A 27811-nucleotide genomic window follows, 5' to 3' on the forward strand; every position below is an offset into this window, starting at 1 on the left:
AACAGTGACAGGCGTCACCCAGCAGCCAATCACAGGGCTGACACCACAGTGAGGCAGCCAATCCGCGTCGTGTGCAGCCGGACCCGGACCAGCAGCAGGCTAGGGTGTGTGTGTGTTATGTGTGCCGTGGTCTCAGCCCTGGAGGATCGACAATAGGGTGAAAAGATACTAAACCCCGGACTAAACACGGACCAAGGGGGGGAAATAACCCAACACAAGCGCTGCGCGGAGAAAGGAAACCCGTACATCCATGATAGGAATGTAATTGCGTGCATCTTAATCCGCGTTTTGTCCACATTAATGGGTGTGTGAGGAAGAGGATTATCAGGGCAGAAGGCAGAAGGCACTCGTGGGTTCGGCTGCTCCAAGGCCCCGCGTCCCTCCGCTGATCGAGCCGCGGGTTGGAAGAGGAAAAGGGGCTAAATAGGGGCTATCTGCAGCCTGGCTGGACACCCCACGCGCACAAAGGAGAACTCCTTTCACCTCCGTCTCCCGTCGCGAAACACAGAGGATCAAGGTGAAGCCACCACACACACACATACACACACACAGCGACCCGATCGGGGCGGGGAGCCCGAGTCCCGTCCCCGACACCGATGCGCTGGGATCGTGACGGGCGATCGAGCCCCACGGAGCCCGCCGATGTACTGCGGTATTTTACCCGCATCCACGTAGCGGCTGGTGAACGTTAGCCGTGGGTCAAATGTATTTACACTTCGATGTTTTTGTGTAATTCCAACCCGTCCTGTGATCTCCAGTCCTCGTAGATCTGCACGGAGGTAGCGCTAGCTCACAGGCTAACGCCAAGCTAACCCGCGGTTAGCCATAGGTTAGCTTAGCGTTAGCCTAGGAGCTAGCTAACCCGCGGTTAGCCGCGACACTTTAACCGTAACCCGCGGGACTAATAATCCGTCCGGTTCTGTCTGTTCACGGTGATGGCTGCCGATGGATCCCACCGACCGGGCTCTACGTCGGCGTGATCCTCGCACCCGCGGGCCTCTAGCTGCACGTTTGTGCCCGGCATTAACATTTTCCCGAGGAGCTAGCGTGCGGAGCTAGCGGGGAAGCTACGGGACTTTTCGGGCTGTCAAGTTGTGAATGTTGTTCCGCTCTGCTCTGCTAGGCCCCGCACGACCAGGCTCACCAGCGGACGGGGACCCTGCGGTTCGGATGGGGGCTGTGTTTGAATTCACCTGGTCAACAGTATAATTTAGGGATCAGATTCATTTCTGATAAGCATATGATGGCTTCTTAGATAAGATGTTGTCGTTGAGCCTTCTATGGGTGTAGTGCAGTCTCCCTTCGGGATCCAGTGGTCTTCATGGTTAACATGACGGGACTTGGGGATGCATTGAATGATCAGATGCATGTTTAATACTATCAGTTTATTCACAGCTGTTGACGAAGTTCGAAGCTTGTTCGAAGTGCATGCTCCGTAGGATCCATTGGGACACTGCTAATAAAACGTTGGGGTTTGAGATTGTTTTAAATCGGTCACTTATGTTGTGGTCCTCGTTGATTTATCATCCACCTGGAGCCTGCGTGAGTGCGTTTATTTTTCCCACCAACCAGCGATTTCAACCAACTTGGGAAAGGATGAGTTTCGAAAACAAACTTCCATCTGTATCACTGACGTGCGGTAGTAATCAACAGGCATCATAAATTTGAGAGGATATTTGTGATGTTGAATTCAAAGGTCGTCTGTGATTCATGCACGCCAAGGTACTGGTTTGGTGCGGTGGATCTAACCATGGTGACAGATGACGTTGAGGAATTTGGCAGAGGTGCAGTCATTCCACCAAAACCTATTGTGTTTATCTATGCATGAGGAAATGCTCGCTTCCCACCGATCTATGGTCTGTCAATCAACCTGTGTGTTTGTGTGTGTGTGTGTGTGTGTGTGTGTGTGTGTGTGTGTGTGTGTGTGTGTGTGTGTGTGTGTGTGTGTGTGTGTGTGTGTGTGTGTGTGTGTGTGTGTGTGTGTGTGTGTGTGTGTGTGTGTGCTTGTTGGCAGGGCTGAATAAGCAAGTTTGTAAAGGTTCTTGGATGTCTTCGTGTGTCTTCAGGTCGGCTCCACATTTCGCTGACGGGACTGGAGGTTCACGCCTCTCCCTCCAAAGTCTGCTGTGTTTATGGTGGCGGCCACGAGGGAGGCTAGGGGGGGGAGAGAGCCCGCGCTGCCCTGTCTGATCTTACCCTGCGTTAAATGACCCATGAGTACAGTAACAACACGATCGTAAGGCCCTGATCCCGCTCTAAGGCTGGACGTCTGTAGGCGGCATGGAGGGAAGGGTGTACAGCATGCAGCTCTGTTTGTGAGGCGTAGAACGTTCAGTTGTTGTGTTTGGATTTTGTTGTTCAAGGGCCGTGTCTGTGTGTGTGTGTGTGTGTGTGTGTGTGTTGTGCGCTCGGCGTGTTTTTGTTCATTCTCCTCGGCCTTGTCCATTTCTGTCAGTGGACTTCCTGTTGGAAGGTTCCCTCCCTCCTCTTCCTCTCTCTCCCCCCTTCCCTTCCTGTCTCTGTGTAATCCCCCAGCCGGGGCACCGTCATCTGCCCTCTTATGTAAGGTGAGGAGGAGCAGCAGGAGGAGGAGGAGCAGGGCTCAGGGTATCTGCGTAGCCGCACTGTCCCTCATTGCTAGCGGTGGCACTCAAGCCACTCACCGCTAACCTGCCTGCCAGTCGGCCGGGAAGAGACAGAGAGAGGTGTACAGAGAGAGACAGGGATGAGGTGGGAGAGCGACCGAGACACTGAGGGGAGGAAAGTGGAGGGCTGATGGTGACCACGGGGGAGCGAGCGTCTCGCTGCACAGGTGAGTGGACGCTAGGGCGATGTGGATCCCGCCCTGCCTCAAGTCTGCGTTTGAAACACCACTTTGGGTCGCGGCGTTCTTCTATGATCCCCTCCCATCTGAGGTCCTTCCCTTCGAGGTGCAATGGCTTCCAGCGGAATGCGGTGGTGCGGTCTGATCAAGGAGCACCTGGAGGGTCCGAGCACTACTTCTTCTGTCGGACGGAACGCAGCCTGTTTTTTCTCCTAGCAGATCATTATGCAGACATCCCCTTTAAAGGGGTATTCAGCGGTCTTCTCTGGACGTGTGATTTGGCGGATGAGGAGGAGTGTCCCCGGTGAAGTCAAAGATCCTAGATCATCTATCCCGGCCACATGCGTTACATAGGAACAGGAGGGGGGGATGATCAGGGGAATGACTCGTCACTGCCTCAACCATCACCACGTAGACCAGGGAGTCAGCGGCCCCGTGGTGCTGCATCTGAACATCTCCTGCGCTTCACGGTCCCAGCGCTCTTTGCCGGGGGGGAGAGTGTCAAGGTTTAGTCTTGTGTGTTTACATTGAGCCATACGTTGAGCCGGCCAATCGGATGTGTGCCGTCGGACTCCCATTTGTATGCCATTTGAATAGTGCAGCAGAATAGTTTGAAAGGCAAAACCCGCACAATGCCTAGAGGAAAAGCATATCGAAAGATTTTTGGAGTTGATCCATTTCTTCGGAGTTGGGAGTTGTTAATGTTGGACTTGTTTGCATTTAATTGAAATGTGTTTCCTTGGTCGCTGTGCACCCCTGTCTGTTTGAGGTGGTAGAACGGCGGCCCTCTGGGATGGATCATGGTTATTTATTACCTAGCGATGGAAAGAGTAGGGCCTTGGTAGGACGTCCTCTTTTGTTTTCGTCCGCCTTCATTACACGATTCATCTGAGCGAATGAGCATTCACTAGACCGCCTGTGATTCAGAGTGGTTCCAGTACGAATCCAAAATGTTTACGTTACACATAATCACACAATTCATAACTGTAGTTCAATTCACACAAGCACCAAATGTGATTCTTTTGGAGTTACTTTGAGTTGTATAACTGAGTTTCATTAAGTTATTTTAACTTAAACCCTGTTGGTTTGTGCTAATGTGCCCATTGCCTTCAGAGCAGCACTTTGAAATCTCAGAAGCAATTCGGAAAGCTAGTTACTCTGCCCCACATGCTCCTGCCTCCCAGTCACTGAACCAGCCAGTCTGCCAGTTCACCAGTTAGTATATTCTTATCCTCCAAGCCTCCACCAGACCAGACCCTTCTCCCTCCTCAGCCCCCCCCCCCCTTCCCCGCTCGGCTTAAGATCATAGGGGAGGTCACGTGACACCCAGCCAGACACGCGCGCACACACACACACACACACACCATGTGTTTCTCCAACTGTACTTTCTGCTGTGACCCACAGATTTCCCTTGTGGGATTAGCGGAGTTCTCTCTCATCTTATCTGTTCGTTAGGGATGCCCCGCTGAGTGACAGTCAGCGTGCATTCAAGGAAGAAAGTTCACACGCTCTATAAACATGACATGCGGCCCCGGTCACGGCTGACAATGGAGCGTGTCTAACGCCGTTAACCAGATTCACCGCTGTAGCTTCTTGTGGTCTGTAACGCATGGAGGTCTCTAGAGAAACCTAGACGTACCGGAACTACTCTCCAGAACAGGCCGCTGTCAGTCCTGGTGGCTCGGCTCGGAGTGCTGGTCTCTTCTGGGGTGGCTTGACGACGTGTGGGGTAGGAGTGAAGGACACCGGAACGCCGAATCAGGACCTGTCGGCATTCCATCTGGTTTCCATGGCGACCAAAGTCTTTGTTGATCGAAGGGTCTTGTTGTGTACGGAGTTGAAGCCGTACGGTGGGGGGGAAGTTTGACATGTTTTTGGAACAAACTTGCAGGGTGTCTCTATCCTCTCCATGTTTTAGACAGTGCTTATTGAATGACTTTGGAGACGCTTCAGATTGAAGGTTCTCCATGGAGCTGTGGTGTGAACCTGTGGTGTTCTGTAGCTGCTGGTTTGTTCATAAAACATGTCTTCCTGGTCTCAAAGTCTGCTTCCAAGTAAGGACATCTTTTGTGCTTATTTACTTTTGAGGGAAATGAACAGAGCGCGTTTATTCCCCATGTCCCCAATACTAGCAGCCCATAAAATGGACGTTCATAATTCAAAACCACAAGCTAAATATTGTGAATTTGTTCAACGTTTTATATACACTCGCTACAATTCCCAGTACATTCGCAGGTTGTTGGGTTATAAGTCAGCCACTTCTTCTGTGTGGAAAACCCTAGGGAATCCATGTGAAGATGTTTGTTCTCCAGCATGTCCTGTACCCAGTCACTCCCCCCCCCCCCCCCCCCCCCCCCTCCTATCCCATGGTCTCCCCTGAAACTAACTGATGTTGGATCTGTGTCCCCTGTCTCCCCACAGGGCTATGTCCTCTGCAGCAACTACATCTCCATCTGTGGACAAAGTGGACGGATTTTCCCGGAAGTCTGTCAGGAAGGCCAAGCAGAAGCGATCCCAGAGCTCGTCCCAGTTCCGTTCGCAGGGCAAGCCCATTGAGCTCACCCCACTGCCCCTGCTCACGGGTAAGCCTTGACCTCTGACCTCTGACCTGCGACCCTGCCTACTAAGCCTTGCCCCTCTTCCGGTATCCACTGTTCAGCCAGCGTGCCTTAGTGGCCGGGTTGCCTACGGTAACCACATCGCCGTAGCGGTTCCGGCTGTAGCTGGGGGTGGGAGGGGCATGTGGTTGCGGTGGGTGAAGACCTGCAGGACGTGTGGTCAGACGCATCGGGGGTCTGACCACTCTCCCTTCTGGATGGATGTTTTATGTCTTCGACAGGTTGAAGTGGGCGTGCCCCGGCATGGTCTAGGCACGACGCTAGGGTAGTTCGCATCTAGCCTTCCATCCATCTTTCTATCTATGTACCAAACGTCCATCTATATATCGATCTAGATGGAAATATATCTCAACCCTCCATTCATCATCCATCCACCTACCTTGTTGCTATCCATCTATCCATCCCTTGATCCTTGTACACTCGCTCTGTCTAGGTACCGTCTATCCATCTACTCGTATCAAGGCATTATCTATCCATCTTTTTCTGTGAACCATACATCTCTGTATCCACGTCTCCATCTCTTTGTAGTCACAGCCGCGTTCAGGGCTGCTAGAAGGCTGTATGTCTCTGGTCAGAGCAGTGCTCAGGGCTGCTAGCTAGCTGCTACCAGTCTGTCTCTCTGTAGTCTGAGCAGTGTTCAGGGCTGCTAACTGCTAGCATGCTGTGTCTCTCTGTAGTCAGAGCAGTGTTCAGGGCTGCTAACTGCTAGCATGCTGTGTCTCTCTGTAGTCAGAGCCGTGTTCAGGGCTGCTAACTGCTAGCATGCTGTGTCTCTCTGTAGTCTGAGCAGTGTTCAGGGCTGCTAACTGCTAGCATGCTGTGTCTCTCTGTAGTCAGAGCAGTGTTCAGGGCTGCTAACTGCTAGCATGCTGTGTCTCTCTGTAGTCAGAGCAGTGTTCAGGGCTGCTAGCTAACTGCTACCAGGCTGACACCCTCTGTCAGAGCAGTGCTCAGGGCTGCTAGCTAGCTGCTACCAGTCTGTCTCTCTGTAGTCAGAGCCGTGTTCAGGGCTGCTAACTGCTAGCATGCTGTGTCTCTCTGTAGTCAGAGCAGTGTTCAGGGCTGCTAGCTAACTGCTACCAGGCTGACACCCTCTGTCAGAGCAGTGCTCAGGGCTGCTAGCTAGCTGCTACCAGTCTGTCTCTCTGTAGTCAGAGCCGTGTTCAGGGCTGCTAACTGCTAGCATGCTGTGTCTCTCTGTAGTCTGAGCAGTGTTCAGGGCTGCTAACTGCTAGCATGCTGTGTCTCTCTGTAGTCAGAGCAGTGTTCAGGCCTGCTAGCTAACTGCTACCAGGCTGACACCCTCTGTCAGAGCAGTGTTCAGGAGCGCTAGCAGGCCGTGTCTCTCTGTAGTCAGCAGTGTTCAGGGCTGCTAGTTAGCTGTCTCTCTTTGGTCAGAGCAGTGTTCAGGGCTGCTAACAGGCTGTGTCTCCCTGTAGTCAGAGCAGGGTTCAGGGCTGCTAACAGGCTGTGTCTCCCTGTAGTCAGGGCAGTGTTCAGGCTGCTAGCTGCCAGCAGGCGGCCACAGGTGTGGAGCTGCCAACAGACTCTCCAGAGAGGCTCCAGACACCCCAGTACTGAGCAGCATGTCGATAGAGGCGGCGCAGCCTTTACTGTGGGCTCACTGGTCCTTCATAAGAAACGTTGGGAGGGGTAACACTCCCAGACCTCTATGACTATGACACCGGGGTTCAAACACCTGCTAGATCTCTCCGCTAGACATTAAATACATTTATGATCCCTGTAGGCTTACTTAGTCTGTCTAGCCTTGCCCATAGGGCCTAAAAAAATGCTTTGTTCGGTTCCGGTTTCCGACCGACCCTGTCAATTTATGTGCGACCCAAATGATTTTATAAGCTGCTGTAAAAAAAAAAAAAAAATTAATAAAAAGAGGAAAGAAAAAAGTCCTACCTGTCATTCCCTGCCGCTGGAAAAAATAAAATAAATTCCCTACCTACCCATGACCTCAACTGACAACCAACAAGAACCAAACTTTTTTTTTTTTAGGCCTAGGTCTGGTCTGGCCCCTGTAGGTATAGACTGTCCCATTGCTGAATTCAAAGTCATTGTTGAAGTTCATCTTTAAGGTGATCCTCATAGAGACGTGTGATTCATGTTTGATGAGCTGAGCGAGCCTCCACTAAACCAGCCCATAAAGGGCCTCTTGTTTCACCACTGCGTGACCATGTTGGGCCATCACCCCAACATGGTCCACCCTATAGTGACATCTCACATGGGCGTGTCCCCCCCCGATATATGAAGGATGGACCGGCCTACCGGGCAGCGCGGCCCACTGGGTGTGCTGCAGGGGAGTGGCGTCGCATTCCCAGGTGTTCACTAATGGGCACATATTGAAATGGCCTGTGATGGATGAACATCAACTCTGCCAGGACAAATTGAAAGTTGGATTCTGTGTTGTGCTCGTTTTTTTATGTCCTTGGATTATATTGATGAAAAATATTTTGGGCATAAGGCGAGTAAATACTTACGTCTTGTATGAAAATACATTTTCAGTCAGAATTCAGTAATCTGATGGGTGCAGGCTTCCCATTGGCTGCAATTAGAAACGTCCGTTAGCAGATGACAGCAGGATCTGGTATTCTAGGAGTGGCCAATCAGCTGCGTGACACCAGGAGGTTCTCCACAACCAAATTCCGTCTCCCTTTATGACTTCGGAGATATGAGGAACTTGAAATACTGGCACTGGTCAAAGCTCCGCTTAGCCGCTTAGTCCATCCCTAATGTGTCCATTCCTTTTGCTCGCACGGAATCATGTCTGTGTCATACAGTACAGTACCGAGACACGCAAGTCAGATTGCAGGTTAACATCTAGATTGGGTTTAACATTCCTAGACATCGCCTACCTCGAGCTATCAACAGCTCGAGTACATGCAGCAAAGGAAACCCTGACAGAGATGTGGCACTCGGTCTCTGTGAACCTCAGACTTTTAGTATGATCGCTTAGCGGGGAGATGGCCTTGAACCTGGGAGGGGGGGGGTGGGCGGGTTCGTTAACTGCTCTCCTTGGGATTTTTCCTTTTTTGTTTTTGTTGAATGTACTTTGTGCATAGTTTCTGTTGGTAGAATCTAAGCAATAAAAAAAAAGAAAAATTAGAAAAAAACAATATTCTAGAGTCTGACGACGGAGAACGAAGCCTGGGCGAACGGAGCTGGTGTGTGTTCAACCAATCACGTGGCTAGGGGCGGGATGGAATGTGTCCCTACTCACCGGCGGAAACCACCTCACCGGCGGAACCACCCACAGGCGTGCTACGGCTGATCGTTAATCTCGGAATCGGGAGGGAACCGGTTACCATAGCGACGGTATCGTGTTCCGCTAGTTGCATCCCTATCCTCGGGTCACCGGCAAACGCAAAACACTCTGGCCCCACCCACTGGTCGGTTTTGACCTCTTCCCCTGTCTGGTGGGACAGGGAACGACCAGGTGCTGCAGCCAGGTCAGAGACCAAAACTGGGCTTCCTCTCAACGGCGATCAACAGCGTATCAAAACTCTGCCCAACTCTGACCCCACACTGACCCATTCCACAGCAGAGCGTGAGCGCCTCCAGCAGTCAGCGGACCAGAGGGTTCGAGCGACCAAGCCATGCGCTCCATGTGCTTCCACCCCCCCCCCCCCCCCCCCCAAAAGCACAACAGCTAGTAGCATGACAAGATGCCTCAAGTCTTCGCCTCCCCTTCCTCAAGACCCCCGTACCCCCTCCCCCTGGGGGTAACCCGAGCCCCCAAGTGTCCCTTTACGCATCGCGGCTAGCCCCTCAGAGTCCCCTGTTAGAGCGGCCCACCACACCACGTCTCCTCTGGGCTCACGGCTCTCACCGTACCCCCGCCACGCTCGCCCCTCCGCCCAGGCCTGGACGCTAAGCCGCCCGGGGAGACCCACCACAGTGAGTGACCAGCAGCCCGGCGGTTGGTACGCAGCTGTGTGCCCGGTGCGAGCTAGCCGGTTAGCCAGTTGGCACAGCAGGTGATTTGGTTGGGCTAGCGCGGCTGTTGTGTTGCGGGCGGCTAGCTGCGCGGCTAGCTGCGCGGCTAGCTGCGCGGCTAGCGGCGGAGGAGGTATGTGCTGCAGGCTAGCGGAGGGAGCCAGACTTATAAATGGACCGGTCGTGGTAACCGAAGGATCGCTCTCGCAGGGCGCCTGGGGGGGGGGGGGCGGGGGGGGAGGTGGTTGGGGTTGGAGGGGTGGCCGTTCCGGCCGCCAGTGGTTTCTTTCGCCTTACGTTCGAAAGAATGCCGTCTTGTGTGTTTCTTTTGTTTGTTGTGTCACTGTGTTGACATTCCTGAAGGGCGCGACCATCTGCACGTGATGACTGAACCGTGATACGCACGAACCACGCACGCATTCTTTTATTTATACTACTACCAGTACCTGGCATAGCTGGTGGTTGGTATTCCTGCGGTAGGGCGTGTGATTAGCCTCTGGAATGTCTGCTATGTGCACACCTGTCTCTCACCCTCACCTGCGCCGTGATCCGATCCGCATTGTTGAGGTACTCCCATCGCTCACTCCAAGAGCAGGTTTGTCCCACAACCAGGCTGTTTGCCCTCACCTCGCTGTGGCTGGTTAGTTGGTTAGCGAGATAGTTATCTGGTTCATGTGCCGTGGTATGAACTCGCCTGCATGGGAAAGACGAAGAATGAAGGTCTTGCAGTCGGGTCTCATTCAAACAGGGCTCCTTGAAGCTGCTGCTAACCAGAGCTAGGTCCAGTGAGGGGACAAACGACTCATGAAGGAGCAGGTAGACACCAGCCCCTGGCTGTTCTCCCGGGGGCGCACGAGGGGCAGTAATTGCACGCTGACCATTCTGTGTGTCAAGCCGGCCTGTTAGCCTAAGCGCGGTTAGCGTCTTGGTCTAATCTGCGGCTGTGGTTAGCACTAGCACCGGGAGCGCTAGCCAGCCGAGGAGCCAGCTAATGATTGACGGGGCCCGCGGTTTCCAGGAGACGTTTGTATGCGACCTGAGACCGCGGAGACGCAGGAACGGCCAGCTATATCTGGTGCCCAGTATATATTTATACGTCCCAGTGTTTCCATTACACACTGCCCCGCTCTGGGACTGGAGCCAGGCTGCATTGTGGACACGGTGGAGTTCTCCAGTGGACCTATAGCTGGTACAGCGGCTAAGCTAAAGGGAAGACTGTAGCCAATGCAAAGATAGCGCCGCGGCTATGCTAAAACTAGCACTGTAGCGAAGCGTAGGTTGACGCCGTAACCAAGATAAAGCTGCAGCTAAGCTAGAGCAAGGACCATGTCTAAGATAAGGCTAGTGCCGTGGCTAGGATAAAACTAGCACTTTAGCTAGGCTACTTTAGCGTAGCCCCCTAACTCTCTCCTTGAATCTGGATTCAATACATGCAATACAGTTCATCAATAAATAACGTAACCGTGTGTTTGAACCATGTGTCAGTCGGGCTCCACCTCGCTCAGCTTCCCCCTGGCTGCCGTGGGGACGGTTACCATGGCGACACTCGTTGACGCCGGGCTCCCGTTTCTCTGGCGTATTATTTGGTGAACTAACCGGGGCTACGGGACAGATGTCGTGTCACTCTCGTCAGTACTCCCTAATCCTTTATGTAACCCGTTACCATGGTGACCTAGATGCATTCCAGGAGCTCCTGGAATGTGGCGAGGCCGACATGCTCTCAGCTGGTCGTAACGCATGAAAAAAAAAATAACAACGTCAAACTTGGGTTTGGGTTAATATCCGTGTCTAAATGTCATGTACCAACGTGCAGCACAACAGCCTGGTATCCAGTATGGGCACCTCACCGCTCCCAGCCAGAGCATAACTATTGGGTTTCAGTGTCCCATACCTTATTACTGTGACATTCCTCTCTTCATCTACGGGTTGCTCATGCTTTGCTTGTTCGTACATCTCTAACCGGTGGTGTAAACCGGTCTGAACCAAGCACATTACTGGAAACAATGTTCTGTCTCTAGGAGCACAGCATCAGGTGGGATTCACCTGATTCACCTGTGTGTGTGTGTGTGTGTGTGTGTGTGTGTGTGTGTGTGTGTGTGTGTGTGTGTGTGTGTGTGTGTGTGTGTGTGTGTGTGTGTGTGTGTGTGTGTGTGTGTGTGTGTGTGTGTGTGTGTGTGTGTGTGTGTGTGTGTGTGTTGACCTTCAGTCCCTGCGCTGAGCCATCTGGCCAGCCTGCTCTCACTCTCTCCTGTTGTAACCCAAGCCCGCTCGCCCATTCACCCCCTCTCTCACACACACGGCTGTGAGTCGAAGGGGCTTTCCCCTCGCACGGCCAAACGGTTTGGGCGTGACGTACGACGTGTGTTCTCGAGTGCCCCAGTTGGTGTGTGTGTGTTGGCTGACCTACACACTCGTTTTCTGTTTGTTTCAACTACACTAAGGCCGAAAAAATTATTTTGTTTGGTTCCGGTTTCCGACCGACCCTGTCAATTTATGTGCGACCCAAATTATTTTATGATCATGGACGAAAAAAAAAAAGGTTTATTTTTTATGTAAACTATAATTACGTTTTTGTACAGCGCCTCTTCATTCTGTACAAGGATGAGCGCATTCTCTCGTTTTTAAATGAAAACAACCTACCTATCATTCGCTGCCGCTGGAAAAAATAAAATAAAATAAATTCCCTACCTACCCATGACCTCAACTGACAACCAACAGGAACCAAACTTTTTATTTTTTTAGGCCTAAGAAGGGAATAACTGGCTTTTTTTTCATAACTGGCATTTTCATTTAGTCAAATTTCACATCCAGATCAGATACTGTCCTTGTGATTATCACCATCGGACCACAGCAGTCTTGAGGACCGTGACTCTGTTATGCAAGAGTCCTCACAAAGACAACTTCCTGTGGCGAACCAGAGTGTGTGTCTGACACATTCACGCGCAAGCACAAACACTAACCCCCTCCTCCTTTGAGAGGCTAAGTCTTAGCGTTAATTAAAGTCCCAGCAATGCGTCTCTCCAGCAGCAGGGAGTCCAGATGATGTCGAGGGAGGGAGGGAGGGAGGGAGGGAGGGAGGGGGGGTGGGTGGTGGTCCCGATCTCTTGAGCGCCATAGTCTCTGCTGGGTGCCTGACCCGGCACTCCCAACAGCACCAGAATATAACCTATAGACCCACTCACCCACGCACACGGGCGTCTTGAGAATGAGTTCTGAGACCCACACTGACCTGTGTGTGTGTGTGTGTGTGTGTGTGTGTGTGTGTGTGTGTGTGTGTGTGTGTGTGTGTGTGTGTGTGTGTGTGTGTGTGTGTGTGTGTGTGTGTGTGTGTGTGTGTGTGTGTGTGTGTGTGTGTGTGTGTGCTTCCTTCTCAGAACCAGTAGCTGTCATGCAAACTCACGCTGACTGTTCTGCAAACTCACGCTGACTGTTCTGCAAACTGCCAACTCTTGACCTTCCTCCAGCTCATTCTCAACTACCAGCTCTACTGCTAGCTGCTAACTCCAACTAGGGCTGGGCGATATGGGCCAAAATGAATATCTCGATATTTTTTTACTATATCTCGATACACGATATATATCTCGATATATCATAAATGCTCGATTCAACCATGTCTGGCATAATGTTACGTCAGTAATAATTCTAGTATTACTGAAACATAAGTCTGCATGTAGATTACATGAAACAACATATTGTTTAAACTCATCAGTGCTTTCTATTGGAACAATTTAGAACTTGCACATAAGAAAAGGAAAATCACAGCAAGTTAGATTTACCAACACAGCATTTATTCAAACCGTTAATTATTTATTAACAGTTTGAATAATAATTATTATATATACACTGCCAGACGAAGGATCCAGTGCTATTCTTTTTCGAAACCAAATCCTCAGTTTCCATCCTTTTTTCTCTTTCTGGCTGTTGTCACTCACCAGTCGGAGGTACACGCACCTACAGCAGCGCGCCTTCCAGACTACGTCACACACGCGCGTCCATGAGAATCTCGTGGACTCGCAATGGGCGGGGGGAGTGAGTTTAGAGAGCCACCGGAAATAGCGAGAGAAGGGAACGCTGTGCGTTAAACAAACCCCGAGAAGCCCAATCCCAATTATATTATATTATATTATATATTATTATATATAGAGCTCCGGGAGTCGCAAACGGCAACAATCACTTTCTCCTCCGTGCTGCAGTTCACCCCGGACTGCACTGCACCGAGTTTGACGGTTGAACGCTGGTTGGCTGTTACGTTACACATGTCACTCAGTGGCCACGCTGTTGAACGCTGATTGGCAGATACGCGTCTCTACGTTCACTTTGTATGAGATCTTGTCGCCCCGTCGCGTGAAAGCACAACGAGTATGCCGGCGGCGGCAAAAAGAAACATTGCGTCCCAATTTATATTCGATGTTCGCGATATGGGCATTTTATACATCCCCTGGAGAACATCTCGCGATACATCGCATATATTCGATATATCGCCCAGCCCTAACTCCAACTATATCATGCTTACTCTATCTAACCCATGCTAACTCTGCTGCTAACTCAGACCATCTCATGCCAACTCTTACTTACTGCTTACTCATACCATCTCACGATGACTCTTACTAACTGCTAACTCAGACCATCTCGCGTTAACTCGTACCACCTTGCAAGGGGTCTGTTGTGTTTATACTGGTCTCTGGGAGAGGCTGAGCTTGTTTAAACCCAATACGTGTTATATGTTACCTTGGGTTCTTGTAACAAGATCACCCGCCAACTACTCTGCAAGGACGGAACACACATGCACACAACATGTGAGTGGTTGTGTAATGGTCGTGTACATGTAAACACTGGCCAGCATCAGACGCCTGCAGGCGGTGTACAGATGTAGACACACGCACACTATAATTGCACAGAGAGACTTGGTGTTTGTGTGTGACGCCAAACAATGTTGTCATAGCGGTTCCTGATAGGGTCTTCCTTCTCTGCTGTCTTGAATCAGGAGCTTCAGTAGGACTGAGCTGTATCGGGGAATGTCCCTGGTTGGATGTTGTAATGATGACGTCACGACTCAATAGACCAGCTTAGCGTCTGATACCAGTTTCCGACCGCTGTCATTATTCAATGAGCGACGCTCCTTCGATCACTCGGGCCTTGAATGACAACGATAATCACCCACGCCGGAGTTCTACGTCCTGTTTCCTGTCTCTTTAATGGCTGCTGATTGGCTCTCGCTCTGAAGCTTTGCGAACACACCGCCCAGAGACTGCCCTTTTAATCCTCTGAGCTGGGCATTCAGCTCCCGTCTGTCTGCCTGTGTGCGTCTGTCTGGCTCTGCCTACCTGACCCTGTCTATCTGTGTGTCTGTCTGTGTATCTGTCTGTCTGTCTGTCTGTCGGACAGCTAGATGGTTGAGAAGGGGTTCTTGGAAAGTACTGCGGGAGTCCTGCTGTTCTTGACCCAGGGTAGCTGAGGTGGTCTCAGACCCGGGGTGGCTGAGGTGGTCTCAGACCCGGGGTGGCTGAGGTGGTCTCGGTCCCGAGGGGTCAGGCGGTGTCTCAGGCCCCGGGGACCAGAGCGGAGTTGCCGTTCAGTGAGAACAGTTGGGGGGGCGTGTCCTCACTGAGACGGCCAGTAAGTGGGTCGTTGAGGATCCGTGACCCGCTAGCGATCAGTCCAGTCCGGGCGGCGTCTGAATTAGGGATCGACCGATATATCGGTCGGCCGATATTATCGGCCGATATTCGCGTTTTTTACGTGTATCGGTATCGGCCGATACGCGGCTGATTTTCGCCGATTTTATTTATTTATTTATTTTTTCTTCTTGTTCTACCTCACCTGTTTTTAATATTTGTTAAATATTGTTCATCTACTTGTTCTTACTTGTTCTACCTCACCTGTTTTTACTATTTGTTAAATATTGTTCATCTACTTGTTCTTACTTGTTCTACTTCACCTGTTTTTACTATTTGTTAAATATTGTTTTTTATATTGAAGTTTAATAAATGTTTCTTAAAAAAAAAAAAAAAAAAAAAAAAAAAAAAAACCTCAAGAAAATCGGTATCGGCGTATCGGCTAAGGCTGATGAAAAAATATCGGTATCGTATCGGCCTAAAAAAACGGTATCGGTCGATCCCTAGTCTGAATCATTACGTCAGAAGAAGTCCTGCTCTGTGGTGGAGCGTAACATTTAAGGGTGTGGCCGGCGGGGACGTAGCTCCACATCACACCCCAAAATATCAACAACCGTCTCTGTCACCACCTGCGTTAAGCCCCGCCCTGATGGCGTTCTCTGAGGACAGGTGTCCTGGACACGCCCGTCCGTTCAGTTAAATCTGTAGCTTTATTCTAGCACTTTACTGTGTTCTACTTCGGTGCACTACTGTCTGCTGCGCTATTTTTGTCCTCTAAAATGAACCTGTGGTCGCCTCACTCTGAGTTGGATTTACATTCGGGTTTCTATGATGAATAGGCACGCGCGCACTCGCACTTTCCCTCGCACAAACACACACACTGTTGTTGTCTTCCCCAGCGGCTTATCTCTTGTATAATGAAGGCTCTTTATCTCTCTCGCTCTGCACAGTCACCATGTGTACTTGGGCCCTGGCGTCACCTGACCTCATCCTATCTCCCCTACCATACCTTTAAACATAACGGAACCAAAAGGTTCTTGGATCCACCCCATGTCTCCATAGTCTTCTGTGGGCCCCCTTAAGCATGTTGCCCCCTCACCTGCTCCTTAATGACCTGTCTCTGTACTGTCTATCCCCTACCTGCTCCTTAATGACCTGTCTCTGTACTGTCTAACCCCTACCTGCTCCTTAATGACCTGTCTCTGTACTGTCTAACCCCTAGCTGCTCCTTAATGACCTGTCTCTGTACTGTCTAACCCCTACCTGCTCCTTAATGACCTGTCTCTGTACTGTCTAACCCCTACCTGCTCCTTAATGACTGGTCTCTGTACTGTCTAACCTCTACCTGCTCCTTAATGACCGGTCTACTGTCCAACCCCTACCTGCTCCTTAATGACCTGTCTCAGTACTGTCTAACCCCTACCTGCTCCTTAATGACTGGTTTCTGTACTGTCTAACCCCTACCTGCTCCTTAATGACTGGTCTCTGTACTGTCTAACTCCTACCTGCTCCTTAACGACCTGTCTCTGTACTGTCTAACCCCTACCTGCTCCTTAACAACCTGTCTCTGTACTGTCTAACCCCTACCTGCTCCTCAATGACTGGTCTCTGTACTGTCTAGCCCCTACCTGCTCCTTAATGACCTGTCTCTGTACTGTCTAACCCCTACCTGCTCCTTAATGACTGGTCTCTGTACTGTCTAACCCCTACCTGCTCCTTAATGACCGGTCTACTGTCTAACCCCTACCTGCTCCTTAACGACCTGTCTCTGTACTGTCTAACCCCTACCTGCTCCTTAACAACCTGTCTCTGTACTGTCTAACCCCTACCTGCTCCTCAATGACTGGTCTCTGTACTGTCTAGCCCCTACCTGCTCCTTAATGACTGGTCTCTGTACTGTCTAACCCCTACCTGCTCCTCAATGACTGGTCTCTGTACTGTCTAACCCCTACCTGCTCCTTAATGACCTGTCTCTGTACTGTCTAGCCCCTACCTGCTCCTTAATGACCTGTCTCTGTACTGTCTAACCCCTACCTGCTCCTTAATGACTGGTCTCTGTACTGTCTTACCCCTACCTGCTCCTTAATGACCTGTCTCTGTACTGTCTAACCCCTGCCTGCTCCTTAATGACCTGTCTCTGTACTGTCTTACCCCTACCTGCTCCTTAATGACCTGTCAAACTAGAATATTAACTCTGATTCTGGCGTCGACTCTAGAGGGAGAGTCAAGCACCGACTCTAGAGAGTGTGTGAGGGAGTTTAGCGTCTGCTCTCGAGGGAGTCCGGGGTCGACTCTAGAGGGAGTGTGCGAGTCTAACCTTTGGGTGCGTTTGTTTCGCTCCTCAGACGTGCCGGCGCCCGAGCAGCCGGAGCTGTTCCTGAAGAAGCTGCAGCAGTGCTGCACGGTGTTTGACTTTATGGACACGCTGTCCGACCTCAAGATGAAGGAGTACAAGCGCTCCACGCTCAACGAGCTGGTGGACTACGTCACCGTCAGCCGCGGCTACCTGACGGAGCAGGCCTACCCCGATGTCGTCAAAATGGTGAGCGCACGCACACACGTCAGTCTCCGGAGCTCCTCCTTGTGCTATATGTGTCCCGGGGGGAAAGGGGTGATGGCGTTCAAATCCCCGCTGAAAGGTTCGATGTTCGATTCCCAAGGGCTGATCCTCGACAGAGAATGATGCATAATAGGCGATGTGTGTTTACTGTCTGTGTTGTGGTGCTTTCAAAGGAAAAGCGCAGAGTTGATGTCGTCCTTGTGCTCTGCGGTCTCCAGGTGTCTTACAACATATTCCGGACGCTTCCGCCCAGCGACAGTAACGAATTCGACCCGGAGGAGGACGAACCCACGCTGGAGGCCTCCTGGCCACACCTACAGGTACATAGGGGGAGGGGCCACACCGACAGGTACATAGGGGGAGGGGCCACACCGACAGGTACATAGGGGGAGGGGCTACACTGACAGGTACACATCAGGGGGCGGAGCCACACCAACAGGTACACATCAGGGGGCGGAGCCACACCAACGGGTACACTGCAGGGGGCGGAGCCACACCGACGGGTACACTGCAGAGTGTGGGGTAACACCGACGGGTACAAGGCAGGGGCTGGGGCAACACCGACAGGTAGACAGCAGGGGGCGGGGCCACACCGACAGGTGGACAGCAGGGGGCGGGGCCACACCGACAGGTAGACAGCAGGGAGCGGGGCCACACCGACAGGTAGACGGCAGGGGGCGGGGCCACACCGACCTGAGGCTGACTCTTCACCTCTGTGGCCCAGATAGTCTTGGTGCATTATATTGGCTTGTTTGAATTATTGCCACCAACCCCCAATGTCCCCGTACTGAAACGCGCATGTGTATCTTAACAGGGCTTTAGTTTCATCATTTTGATTGAGGCATGTGTGAGATTAATCCCGTTTGTTTGGGGAATTTCACCACTAGAGGGCAGTGAAGTCACAGTCAGTGTAGTTTCTCATTCAACACAGTTGGCCACAGCTTGCCTGGGTGTACTGTCCACAGCTAGCATGGCATCCAGGATGCTAAGAGTGTTTTCACGCTCCCAGCGACAGACTAGGCTAGCTGCTGCTCTTTAGCCTGCATGCTTTGTATTGATATTCCACAGTTGTTTGACCTACTCCTCTCTGCTTCTCCACCTCTGCATTCTCCTCCTCTTCCTCCTCTCCTTTCTCTTTCACTACCCCTTCTTCTTTCTCTGTCTCTGTCTCTCTCTCTCCGTCTCTCTCTCTGTCTCTCTCTCTCGCTCGTTCTCTCTCTGTCTCTCCCTCTGTCTCTCTCGTTCTCTCTCTCCCTCGCTCGTTCTCTCTCTCTCTCTCTCTCTCGCTCATTCTCTGTCTCTCTCTGTCTGTCTCTCTCTCTCTCCTCTCTCTCGCCCCTGTAGTTGGTGTACGAGTTCTTCATCCGGTTTCTGGAGAGTCAGGAGTTCCAGCCCAGCATTGCCAAAAAGTACATCGACCAGAAGTTCGTGCTACAGGTCAGTGCTAGGGCGACGTGCGTGCGTGAGGAAGACATTTGACAGCGGATGCTCACTTCAGACTAAAGCTCAATAAAGTCGGGTAGATACTGGATGTGCCCTGTGAGGGCCCCTTCATTCTCCGTATCACTGCATGGGGTCAGGGCCGGTGGGAACAGGGCGGAGAGTCAACACGCTGTGAATGCTCCCAGGGGAATTATTTAACAAACACTAACATCAATGGAAAACATATGACGGTACACACAAAGCGACGCTGTAAAAGAAAATATGCCATGAAACTATATTAACGGATTGATATTTTGAGTGGCTTTATTTCCATTTGTTTTAGATTATTTTAACTTGGTTTAATTCAAGAATGAACCGCCTGCAGTACCCTCCCACACCACAGGGGGGTGTGGGAGGCCCCTTGTCTGTTGGTGGCGGGGCTGGGTTCGGGCCCCTCTGTGGGGGTCTCTCCGCTGGTCTGTGTGCTGACTGTGTGTTGGTGTGTGTGTGTGTTGGCAGCTCCTGGAGCTCTTCGACAGCGAGGACCCCAGGGAGAGGGACTACCTGAAGACGGTCCTGCACAGAATCTACGGGAAGTTCCTCGGCCTGCGAGCTTTTATACGAAAACAGATCAACAATATTTTTCTACGGTGAGGCAACGTTGATTCACTCACTGTGTCTCTCACTCTCTCTCTGTCTCTCACTCTCTCCCCCCCCTCTCTCTGATTCACTCGCTCACTGTCTCTCTGTCTCTGTCTCTCACTCACTCTCTCTCTGTCTCTCTCTCTTTCTGTGTCTCACTCACTCACTCTCTCTGTCTCTCACTCTCTCCCCCTCTCTCTGATTCACTCACTGTCTCTCACTCACTCTCTCTCTGTCTCTCACTCTCTCTCCCTCTCTCTGACTCACTCACTCACTCTCTCTGTCTCACTCACTTACTCACGCTCTGTCTCTCACTCACTTTCTCTCCGTCTGTCACTCGCTCACTTTCACTCACTCACTCACTTTCTGTCACTCTTATCAGTCTCACACACATCCACTGACCGCAAAATCATCGTTTAACTAATGTCTCTCTAGTCTAACGCATCCTGTCCGTCTCTCTAGTCCAAAGTATCCTGTCTGTCTCTAATCTTATGTATCCTGTCCGTCTCTAGTTTTGTTTATGAGACGGAGCATTTCAACGGAGTGGCTGAACTGCTGGAGATCTTGGGAAGGTACGTGGATGCTCTTCTGACCTTTGACCCCTAGCTTACCCCGACCTCTGACCTGTTCGTCTAGCTGTAAGACAAACTTGAGTCCCACCTTTTCTTTAACTCCCAATCGAAATCAAAGACCGACAGCCAATCTCAGACATTGTTTTTTGAACCAGGCAATCTAGCAATTTGAGGTCGGCTTAGCTCAGGAGGTAGAGCAGTTGACTTGTAACCGAAAGGTTGCTAGTTCGATACCCAGCTCCTCCTAGCTGAGTGTCAATGTGTCCCTGAGCAAGACACTTAACCCTAATGAGCTGGCTGTCGCCTTGCATGGTTGACTGTGTGTCAGTCGGTGTGTCAGTGTGTGTATTAACCGATGTAAGTCGCTTTGGATAGAAGCGTTTGCTAAATGCCCTAATTGTAATTTTAGTTTTTTTTTTTTTTTGTCTTTTTTTAAGATCTTAAATATGTATGTGCTATTGGCTGTCATGGTTCTTATGAAATAATAACAGTAAGTCTGTCTGTCTGTCACTCTCTCTTTATGTCTCTCTGTCTATGTGTCTCTCTCTCTCCCTGTCTCTCTCCGTCTCCGTCTGTCTCTCTGTCCCTGTCTCTCACCGTCTCCCTGTCTCTCACCGTCTCCCTGTCTCTCTCTCTCTGCAGTATAATCAATGGCTTCGCTCTGCCTCTGAAAGCGGAACATAAACAGTTTCTGGTCAAAGTGTTGATCCCCCTGCACACGGTGCGGAGCCTGTCGCTGTTCCACGCACAGGTAACCCACCTGTCTGTCTGCCGTGAGGTGACACACCTGTCTGTCTGCCGTGAGGTGACACACCTGTCTGTCTGTTGTGAGGTGACACACCTGTCTGTCTGCTGTGAGGTGTCACTCCTGTCTGTTGTGTGTCAGAGAGAAAGAGCCACAGGTAACACACCTGTCTGTCTGCAGTGAGCTAAAGCACCTGTCTGTGTGTGTTTGTGTCATGTTGGTGAAGATAAAATAAATGTAAATGTTGTTTATTATTTAAAGGAAATCCTTCTAATCATTATCGACCAGGAGTAGAGGAGTCATTTGGGGTTAAATGAAACATGACTGATGAGTCTGAGTTTGAGTCGGCCTGTGGTCGGTACTAAACGTTGTGATCTCTCCTGCAGCTCGCCTACTGCATTGTACAGTTCCTAGAGAAGGACCCCGCACTAACAGAACCAGTAAGTACACTATCAGAACCAGTAGGTACGCTATCAGAACCAGTAGGTACGCTATCAGAACCAGTAGGTACGCTATCAGAACCAGTAGGTACACAAGCAGAACCAGTAGGTACACAAGCAGAACCAGTAGGTACACAAGCAGAACCAGTAGGTACACTCACAGAACCAGTAGGTACACAAGCAGAACCAGTAGGTACGCTAGCAGAACCAGTAGGTACACAAGCAGAACCAGTAGGTACACAAGCAGAACCAGTAGGTACACTCACAGAACCAGTAGGTACACTCACAGAACCAGTAGGTACACTCACAGAACCAGTAGGTACGCTAGCAGAACCAGTAGGTACGCTAGCAGAACCAGTAGGTACGCTCACAGAACCAGTAGGTACGCTCACAGAACCAGTAGGTACACTCACAGAACCAGTAGGTACACTCACAGAACCAGTAGGTACACTCACAGAACCAGTAGGTACACTCACAGAACCAGTAGATGCACTAACAGAGACGGTAGCTACACTAACCGCACCAGTAAGTTCTGACCCTCCTCTCCTGTCCCTTCTCCTCCTCTCCTCTTCCTCTTCCTATCCCTCTCATCTCTATTCATCTCATCTTCCTCTACTCTTGATCTTCTCTGCTCCCTCCACCTCTCTTTCTAACTCATGGCGGTCCATTGGTATGTGCTGATTCACTCTGCTGAGTCGCTGTGATGTTGGTGACCTTGGTTGTGATGTGATGGTAGAGCTAGCAGCATAGCTGCCAGCTCTGCTCGATCTGAGTTCTGGTTCTGACCGGTCTCTCTTCGTGTCTCTCAGGTCATCAGGGGCTTGCTGAAGTTCTGGCCAAAAACCTGCAGTCAAAAAGAGGTAATTGGAGTTCTGAAAATATCATCTATCTGTGACCACTGCACACAAACTTGTATGTGTGTACTGTGTGTGGATGTGTGTACTGCTATGTGTGAACTGTGTGTCGAAGTGTGTGTGTGTACTGCTATGTGTGTACGGATGTGTGTGTTCGGAGTGTGTTGATGTATGGGTGTATCTGTGTGTTCGGATGTATGTGTATGTTTCGATGTATTTGTGTGTCTGTGTGTTCGGATGTATGTGTGTGTTTCGATGTATTTGTGTGTCTGTGTGTTCGGATGTATGTGTGTTTGGATGTCTGTGTGTGTGTATGGATGTGTGTTCTGAGTGTGTTTATGGATGTGTGTGTTCTGAGTGTGTTTATGGATGTGTGTGTTCTGAGTGTGTTTATGGATGTGTGTGTTCTGAGTGTGTTTATGGATGTGTGTGTTCTGAGTGTACGGATGTGTATGCTGTGTGTGTACGGATGTGTGTTCTGAGTGTGTGTACGGATGTGTGCGTGTACTGATACTTGTGTGTCTCTGCAGGTCATGTTCCTGGGGGAGCTGGAGGAGATCCTGGACGTCATCGAGCCAACACAGTTCGTTAAGATCCAGGAGCCACTCTTCAAACAGATCTCCAGATGCGTGTCCAGCCCGCACTTCCAGGTCAGCCAATCACAGCACACCCTGGCAGCCCGTCAGCCAATCAGCGAAGAAGCTGAGACCTGGCGTCCCTACGTGTGGTGTTGTACTCTGGATAGAAATGTCCCATACTTTGGTGTTCTGTCCTCTCACCACGGACAACAAAGTCCTTAATACCAAACGGGTTAGATGATGAGGGTGGTGACGATGAAGATGGGGATGTTGGTGGTAATGAAGAATAGTGGTGGGGGTGATGACGATGAAAGTAGTGATGATGATGATGACTTTTGTGGACAAGGAGATGATGCTGGTAGTAGTGATGGTGGGCTGATGGTTTGTGTGTGTTTGTAGGTGGCCGAACGGGCGCTCTACTACTGGAACAACGAGTACATCATGAGTCTGATCGAGGAGAACTCCAGCGTCATCCTGCCCATCATGTTCGCCAGCCTGTACAGGATCTCCAAAGAACACTGGAACCCGTGAGTCACCGCCTCACACCTGGATCCGTTCCTGTCCCATCAGCCTGTCTGCGCACCTGTCCCATTATCCTACCTGTCTGCTCACATATTTCATTATCCTGTCTGCTCACCTGTCCCCTTATCCTGTCTGCTCACATGTCCCATTATCCTACCTGTCTGCTCACATATTTCATTATCCTGTCTGCTCACCTATCTCATTATCCTGTCTGCTCACCTGTCTCATTATCCTGGCTGCTCACCTATCTCATTATCCTGTCTGCTCACCTGTCCCATTATCCTACCTGACTGCAAACCTGTCCATTATCCTACCTGTCTGCTCACCTGTCTCATTATCCTCCCTGTCTGCTCACCTGTCTCATTATCCTCCCTGTCTGCTCACCTGTCCCATTATCCTACCTGACTGCAAACCTGTCCATTATCCTACCTGTCTGCTCACCTGTCCCATTATCCTACCTGACTGCAAACCTGTCCATTATCCTACCTGTCTGCAAACCTGTCCATTATCCTACCTGTCTGCTCATCTGCCCCCTTATCCTCCCTGTCTGCTCACCTGTCTCATTATCCTCCCTGTCTGCTCACCTGTCTCATTATCCTCCCTGTCTGCTCACCTGTCTCATTATCCTCCGTCTGCTCACCTGTCTCATTATCCTCCCTGTCTCATTATCCTCCCTGTCTGCTCACCTGTCTCATTATCCTCCCTGTCTGCTCACCTGTCTCATTATCCTCCCTGTCTGCTCACCTGTCTCATTATCCTCCGTCTGCTCACCTGTCTCATTATCCTCCCTGTCTGCTCACCTGTCTCATTATCCTCCCTGTCTGTGTGTGCGTGTGTTCAGGGCCATCGTTGCGCTGGTGTACAACGTTCTGAAGGCTTTCATGGAGATGAACAGCACCTTGTTCGACGAACTCACGGCCACCTACAAGTCGGACCGCCAGCGGTAAACTCCTTCACACTCTATTGACGTTTAACAGCTTGCATTATGGGTACTATTTAGCCCCGCCTCTTATCAATTCAGGACTAGCGGTAAGCATAATGAACGCTGTAGCGTCAGAAGCTAGTGGTGAGCGTTATGAGCGTCGTAGCATCAGAAGCTAGCGGTGAGCGTTATGACCGTCGTAGCATCAGAAGCTAGCGGTGAGCGTTATGACCGTCATAGCATCAGAAGCCAGTGGTTAGCATAATGGCCGTCGTAGCATCAGAAGCTACGGTCGTAGCATCAGAAGCTAGCAGTAAGCATTATGACCCTGGAGGCCTGACTGTGATCTGGTAGCTCCTGCCTCCCTCCCCGCCCTGCCTTGGCTCTAATGGCGTGCTTGTTTCGTCCCCACAGGGAGAAGAAGAAGGAGAAGGAGCGGGAGGACCTGTGGAAGAAGCTCGAGGACTTGGAGCTGAAGCGGGGCCTGAGGAGCGACGGGATCATCCCCACTTAACGAAGCCTGCGCCTCCCCCCACCTCCTCCTCCCTTTATCTGCCTCCTGACCTCTCAGACCCCCCTACCCCCCTTCAAACCCCTCCCCTCCTCCCTGTTCACAGATGCCACAGATGTCTGGCCCCCCCCCACCACCACCACCTCGGAGCCCCGCCCATCCACTGAAAGACCGCCTCCTCGGGAGCGACGTCGAGCTCCCCTATTGGTTGTCCTTTCTGTTAATCTAGTCCTTTTCCTTTTTTTTTTCGTTTTTTTTTTTTTTTTTAACAATTAAATCTTTTTCTCTTCTGTATCCGTGCGACTTACTTTACGGTAGATATACCACACTTGTTTTCATGATTTCATCAGCACTGTAAATAACTTTGTTTGTTCTTTTTGTTTTTTCCCCTTTAAAACTGATATTATTGCGAATGAAAAAAAAAAACAATAATAATAATAAAAAGGAAGAAAAAAACGAGAAAATGAGAAAATGACTTGAGGTGGGAACTGGGGGGACAGACATCTGGACCTTTTTAGGGGGTCCCCACAAACTGTTTCTTCACAAACACAGCCCTAAAGGAGAAGATAGTGTAACGATCTGTCCAGGACAGCCCTGTTGTTGACTGTTTCTGTCTCCATCTGCCTCTGCTTTCCTCCTGCTTTCTCTGCCCTCCATCTTGTCCACCTGTAAATTCTGCCCCCTCCCCTCCCCGGGACGTACTGACTGTATGCTACAGCCCCGCCCCCTTTTCAGAGGAAGTGTTTATGGAAGTAAAGGAAGACCCGCCCCCTTCCTTCCTCCACAAGGACCGTCCTTCTGTCCCACTCTGGAACCAGTCCCGTCTCGGACTGGGAGGAACCGGTGAAACAGAAATCCTTCTTCTCTCTTGAAACTATTTTCCAGTTCTTCTCCTCCTTCCTTCCTCTACGAGACTCTTAACTTCCTGTCTGCACAGGAAGTCGGAGGGGGGGGGAAAGTTATTAAAAAACAAAACTCACCGTGGCACCAACGTTACCGGGGCGACGAGGCTGCTGGATTCAGGCAGGAGGGGATTCTCTAGCGAACGCCATCGCTAGGGTCGAAATCGGTTGGTTGGTCACATGACCTGGCCTGCTTACCTGCTAGCGTAACATGTGCGTTTTCGGGCTAGCGGTGTCGCTGTATTGCGGGCCAGAGGACGTATGTTTTGTGGCCGTTTCGCTCGATCCACCGCCTCTCCTTCCGTTAGAATTCCTTCGCCCGGCCGCGCGCGTTGAGCTCTCGTTTCCAAGGAGATGGATTCCAGGTTCTCTTTTACTTTTTTTTTTTTTTTTTCGAGAGTTCTCCGTTACTTTGTTTGGTTTCTTTTTTTTAATTTACTTCTCTGGACATTTTTTGATCCTGGGTCACCAACCGTACCAGGTAACGCTGGTATCAGTCTGGCACTGGTATCCAACGACCATATTTGAAAAACAATATCATACACAGAAAAAAAGACCAGATGTTTTGCTCCCGAGAGCGTTAAAAAAAACGTTGTGCCCGTTGTGACCCGCGGCGGTCCTGCGTGCCGCCACCGGGGGGCGCTGTGGCTTCAGTGTTACCAACACGAGGGGACATCAAAAAAAGCAAGCCTGTATATTGTTATTGAATGCAGTACAACGCTACTCTTGTATCTCGTAGTAATTTAGCCTATATTTTTGCTTAGGATTCTGTGGAGAGGATTATCCAGTATATAAAGAGGTATTATGGAGCAATTCTTCCTGGTATTTATGATAGTGTCCTCCCCTTTTTCAGTTCTTTCTGTCGCTTTAACTCCCACCTTAACCTTCCTCTCGGTTGTTATCTTTGTTTTGGAAATTTTGAAGAAGTTTCTTTTCACCATTGGACTTGATTAATTTTATAGTAGGGGTAGGGCCGGGGGTCTCCTGGGTTGGGTTGGGGCGCTGGGGATAGCGGGAAGGGGCCAAGGGGCGGAGGACTTTTCCCTGTCCCGATTTTGACCGTTAACGTTTTTTTCCGAGCGTTGTTGAAAACCCTTCCTCACGAATTAATGTGTGCTTTAGAATGGCCCAGATGTAATATGATTTTAAAAAAAGAAAAGAAAAAAGGGTTGGAGAAATACAAATGTTTAATTATTTTAAAAAAATAAAGAGATATTAAATTAAACCCGTTTTGTGATATAGCCTAGATATTGAATTAAGTAATTTTTTTGAATGTTGTGTGTCTTCATGTCGTTAAGTCAATATTTATAAGGACCAAACTGAATTATCAGAATCAACAATTATAATCAGCCCGCTTGAAAAAATATATTAGTTCAATGTTTAACAAAAATTGTTCTTCTAAATTTGTATAACTCCGAAAATAGCTCAAAGTTGGTTTATTTTTCAGGTGTAAAAGGGTCATGACAATTTTCCATGGGCCCCTGTTTTACCAGCACACGTGAAATCCCACCTGTGATGCCGCTCTTTGGAAAGGGCTTGTCACGACCAATCATCATCGCATCTTTTTAAAATTGAGTTCAAAATCAAGACTCCAAGTGATGAATTTCAACATTTTGACACAAGATGGCAGCGATATCAAAGGACGAGTTTCAACAATCTTCTATTCATTTCGGCTGATTAACACATTGTGTTACTCAGACGTCTCAGCCTCTACTGGTCCGCAGCCGGCTCCGACATGAGAACCATCGAGCGGTTCAGACAGGGGGGTTCGCTCTGGTCTGACTGTCAAGGATTTCTTTAAGTCTCGAACTTCACCTTCCCTGCTTCTTTCTATAGGCCAATGACCAGAAGCTCTTACCGTCTGAACACCTGAACGCACATCTGAGTCCCTGCTGTTAATTAAAAGCATGCCGCAATGAAAACCCACGGAGCCCATCGCAAGCATCGACGACCCACGTCTGCAACTCGGGGACCCGGTCTAATTGGTTTAGGCCTACATATCTTGGCCGATATCATACCTTCATAGAAACGTGGTTGTTTAGAAAGCAGCCGTAGAAAATTGCCGTTCTCTGCACTTGGTTTTCAATTACTTTTGTGTTTCGGGTAAATATCTCCGGATGACCTTGTTGGTTGGAGGTT

At 50.2% G+C, this 27811-nt stretch overlaps 1 protein-coding gene across 3 annotated transcripts; it reads left to right on the forward strand.

Annotated features, from left to right (window-relative positions):
* Window positions 1–85: 85 nt before the first annotated feature.
* ppp2r5eb (protein phosphatase 2, regulatory subunit B', epsilon isoform b) lies at window positions 86–26897 on the forward strand. Of its 3 annotated transcripts, none has more exons than XM_060051548.1 (14): window positions 86–517; window positions 5246–5406; window positions 17348–17544; window positions 17781–17882; window positions 18907–18999; window positions 19504–19634; window positions 20139–20198; window positions 20841–20949; window positions 21330–21383; window positions 22193–22243; window positions 22768–22887; window positions 23215–23342; window positions 24179–24280; window positions 24674–26897. In XM_060051548.1, exons 2-14 carry the CDS (start codon window positions 5250–5252, stop codon window positions 24771–24773), a joined length of 1404 nt encoding a protein of 467 aa, XP_059907531.1. In that variant the 5' UTR covers window positions 86–517; window positions 5246–5249; the 3' UTR covers window positions 24774–26897. The 3 variants fall into 3 exon arrangements, with proteins under 3 accessions (XP_059907531.1, XP_059907532.1, XP_059907530.1); XM_060051549.1 differs by lacking the exon at window positions 86–517 and adding an exon at window positions 573–694; XM_060051547.1 differs by lacking the exon at window positions 86–517 and adding an exon at window positions 2027–2730.
* Window positions 26898–27811: the final 914 nt, after the last annotated feature.

This window comes from Gadus macrocephalus, chromosome 5 (assembly GCF_031168955.1).
Source record: "Gadus macrocephalus chromosome 5, ASM3116895v1".
In the NCBI taxonomy this organism is placed as follows: Eukaryota; Metazoa; Chordata; class Actinopteri; order Gadiformes; family Gadidae; genus Gadus; species Gadus macrocephalus.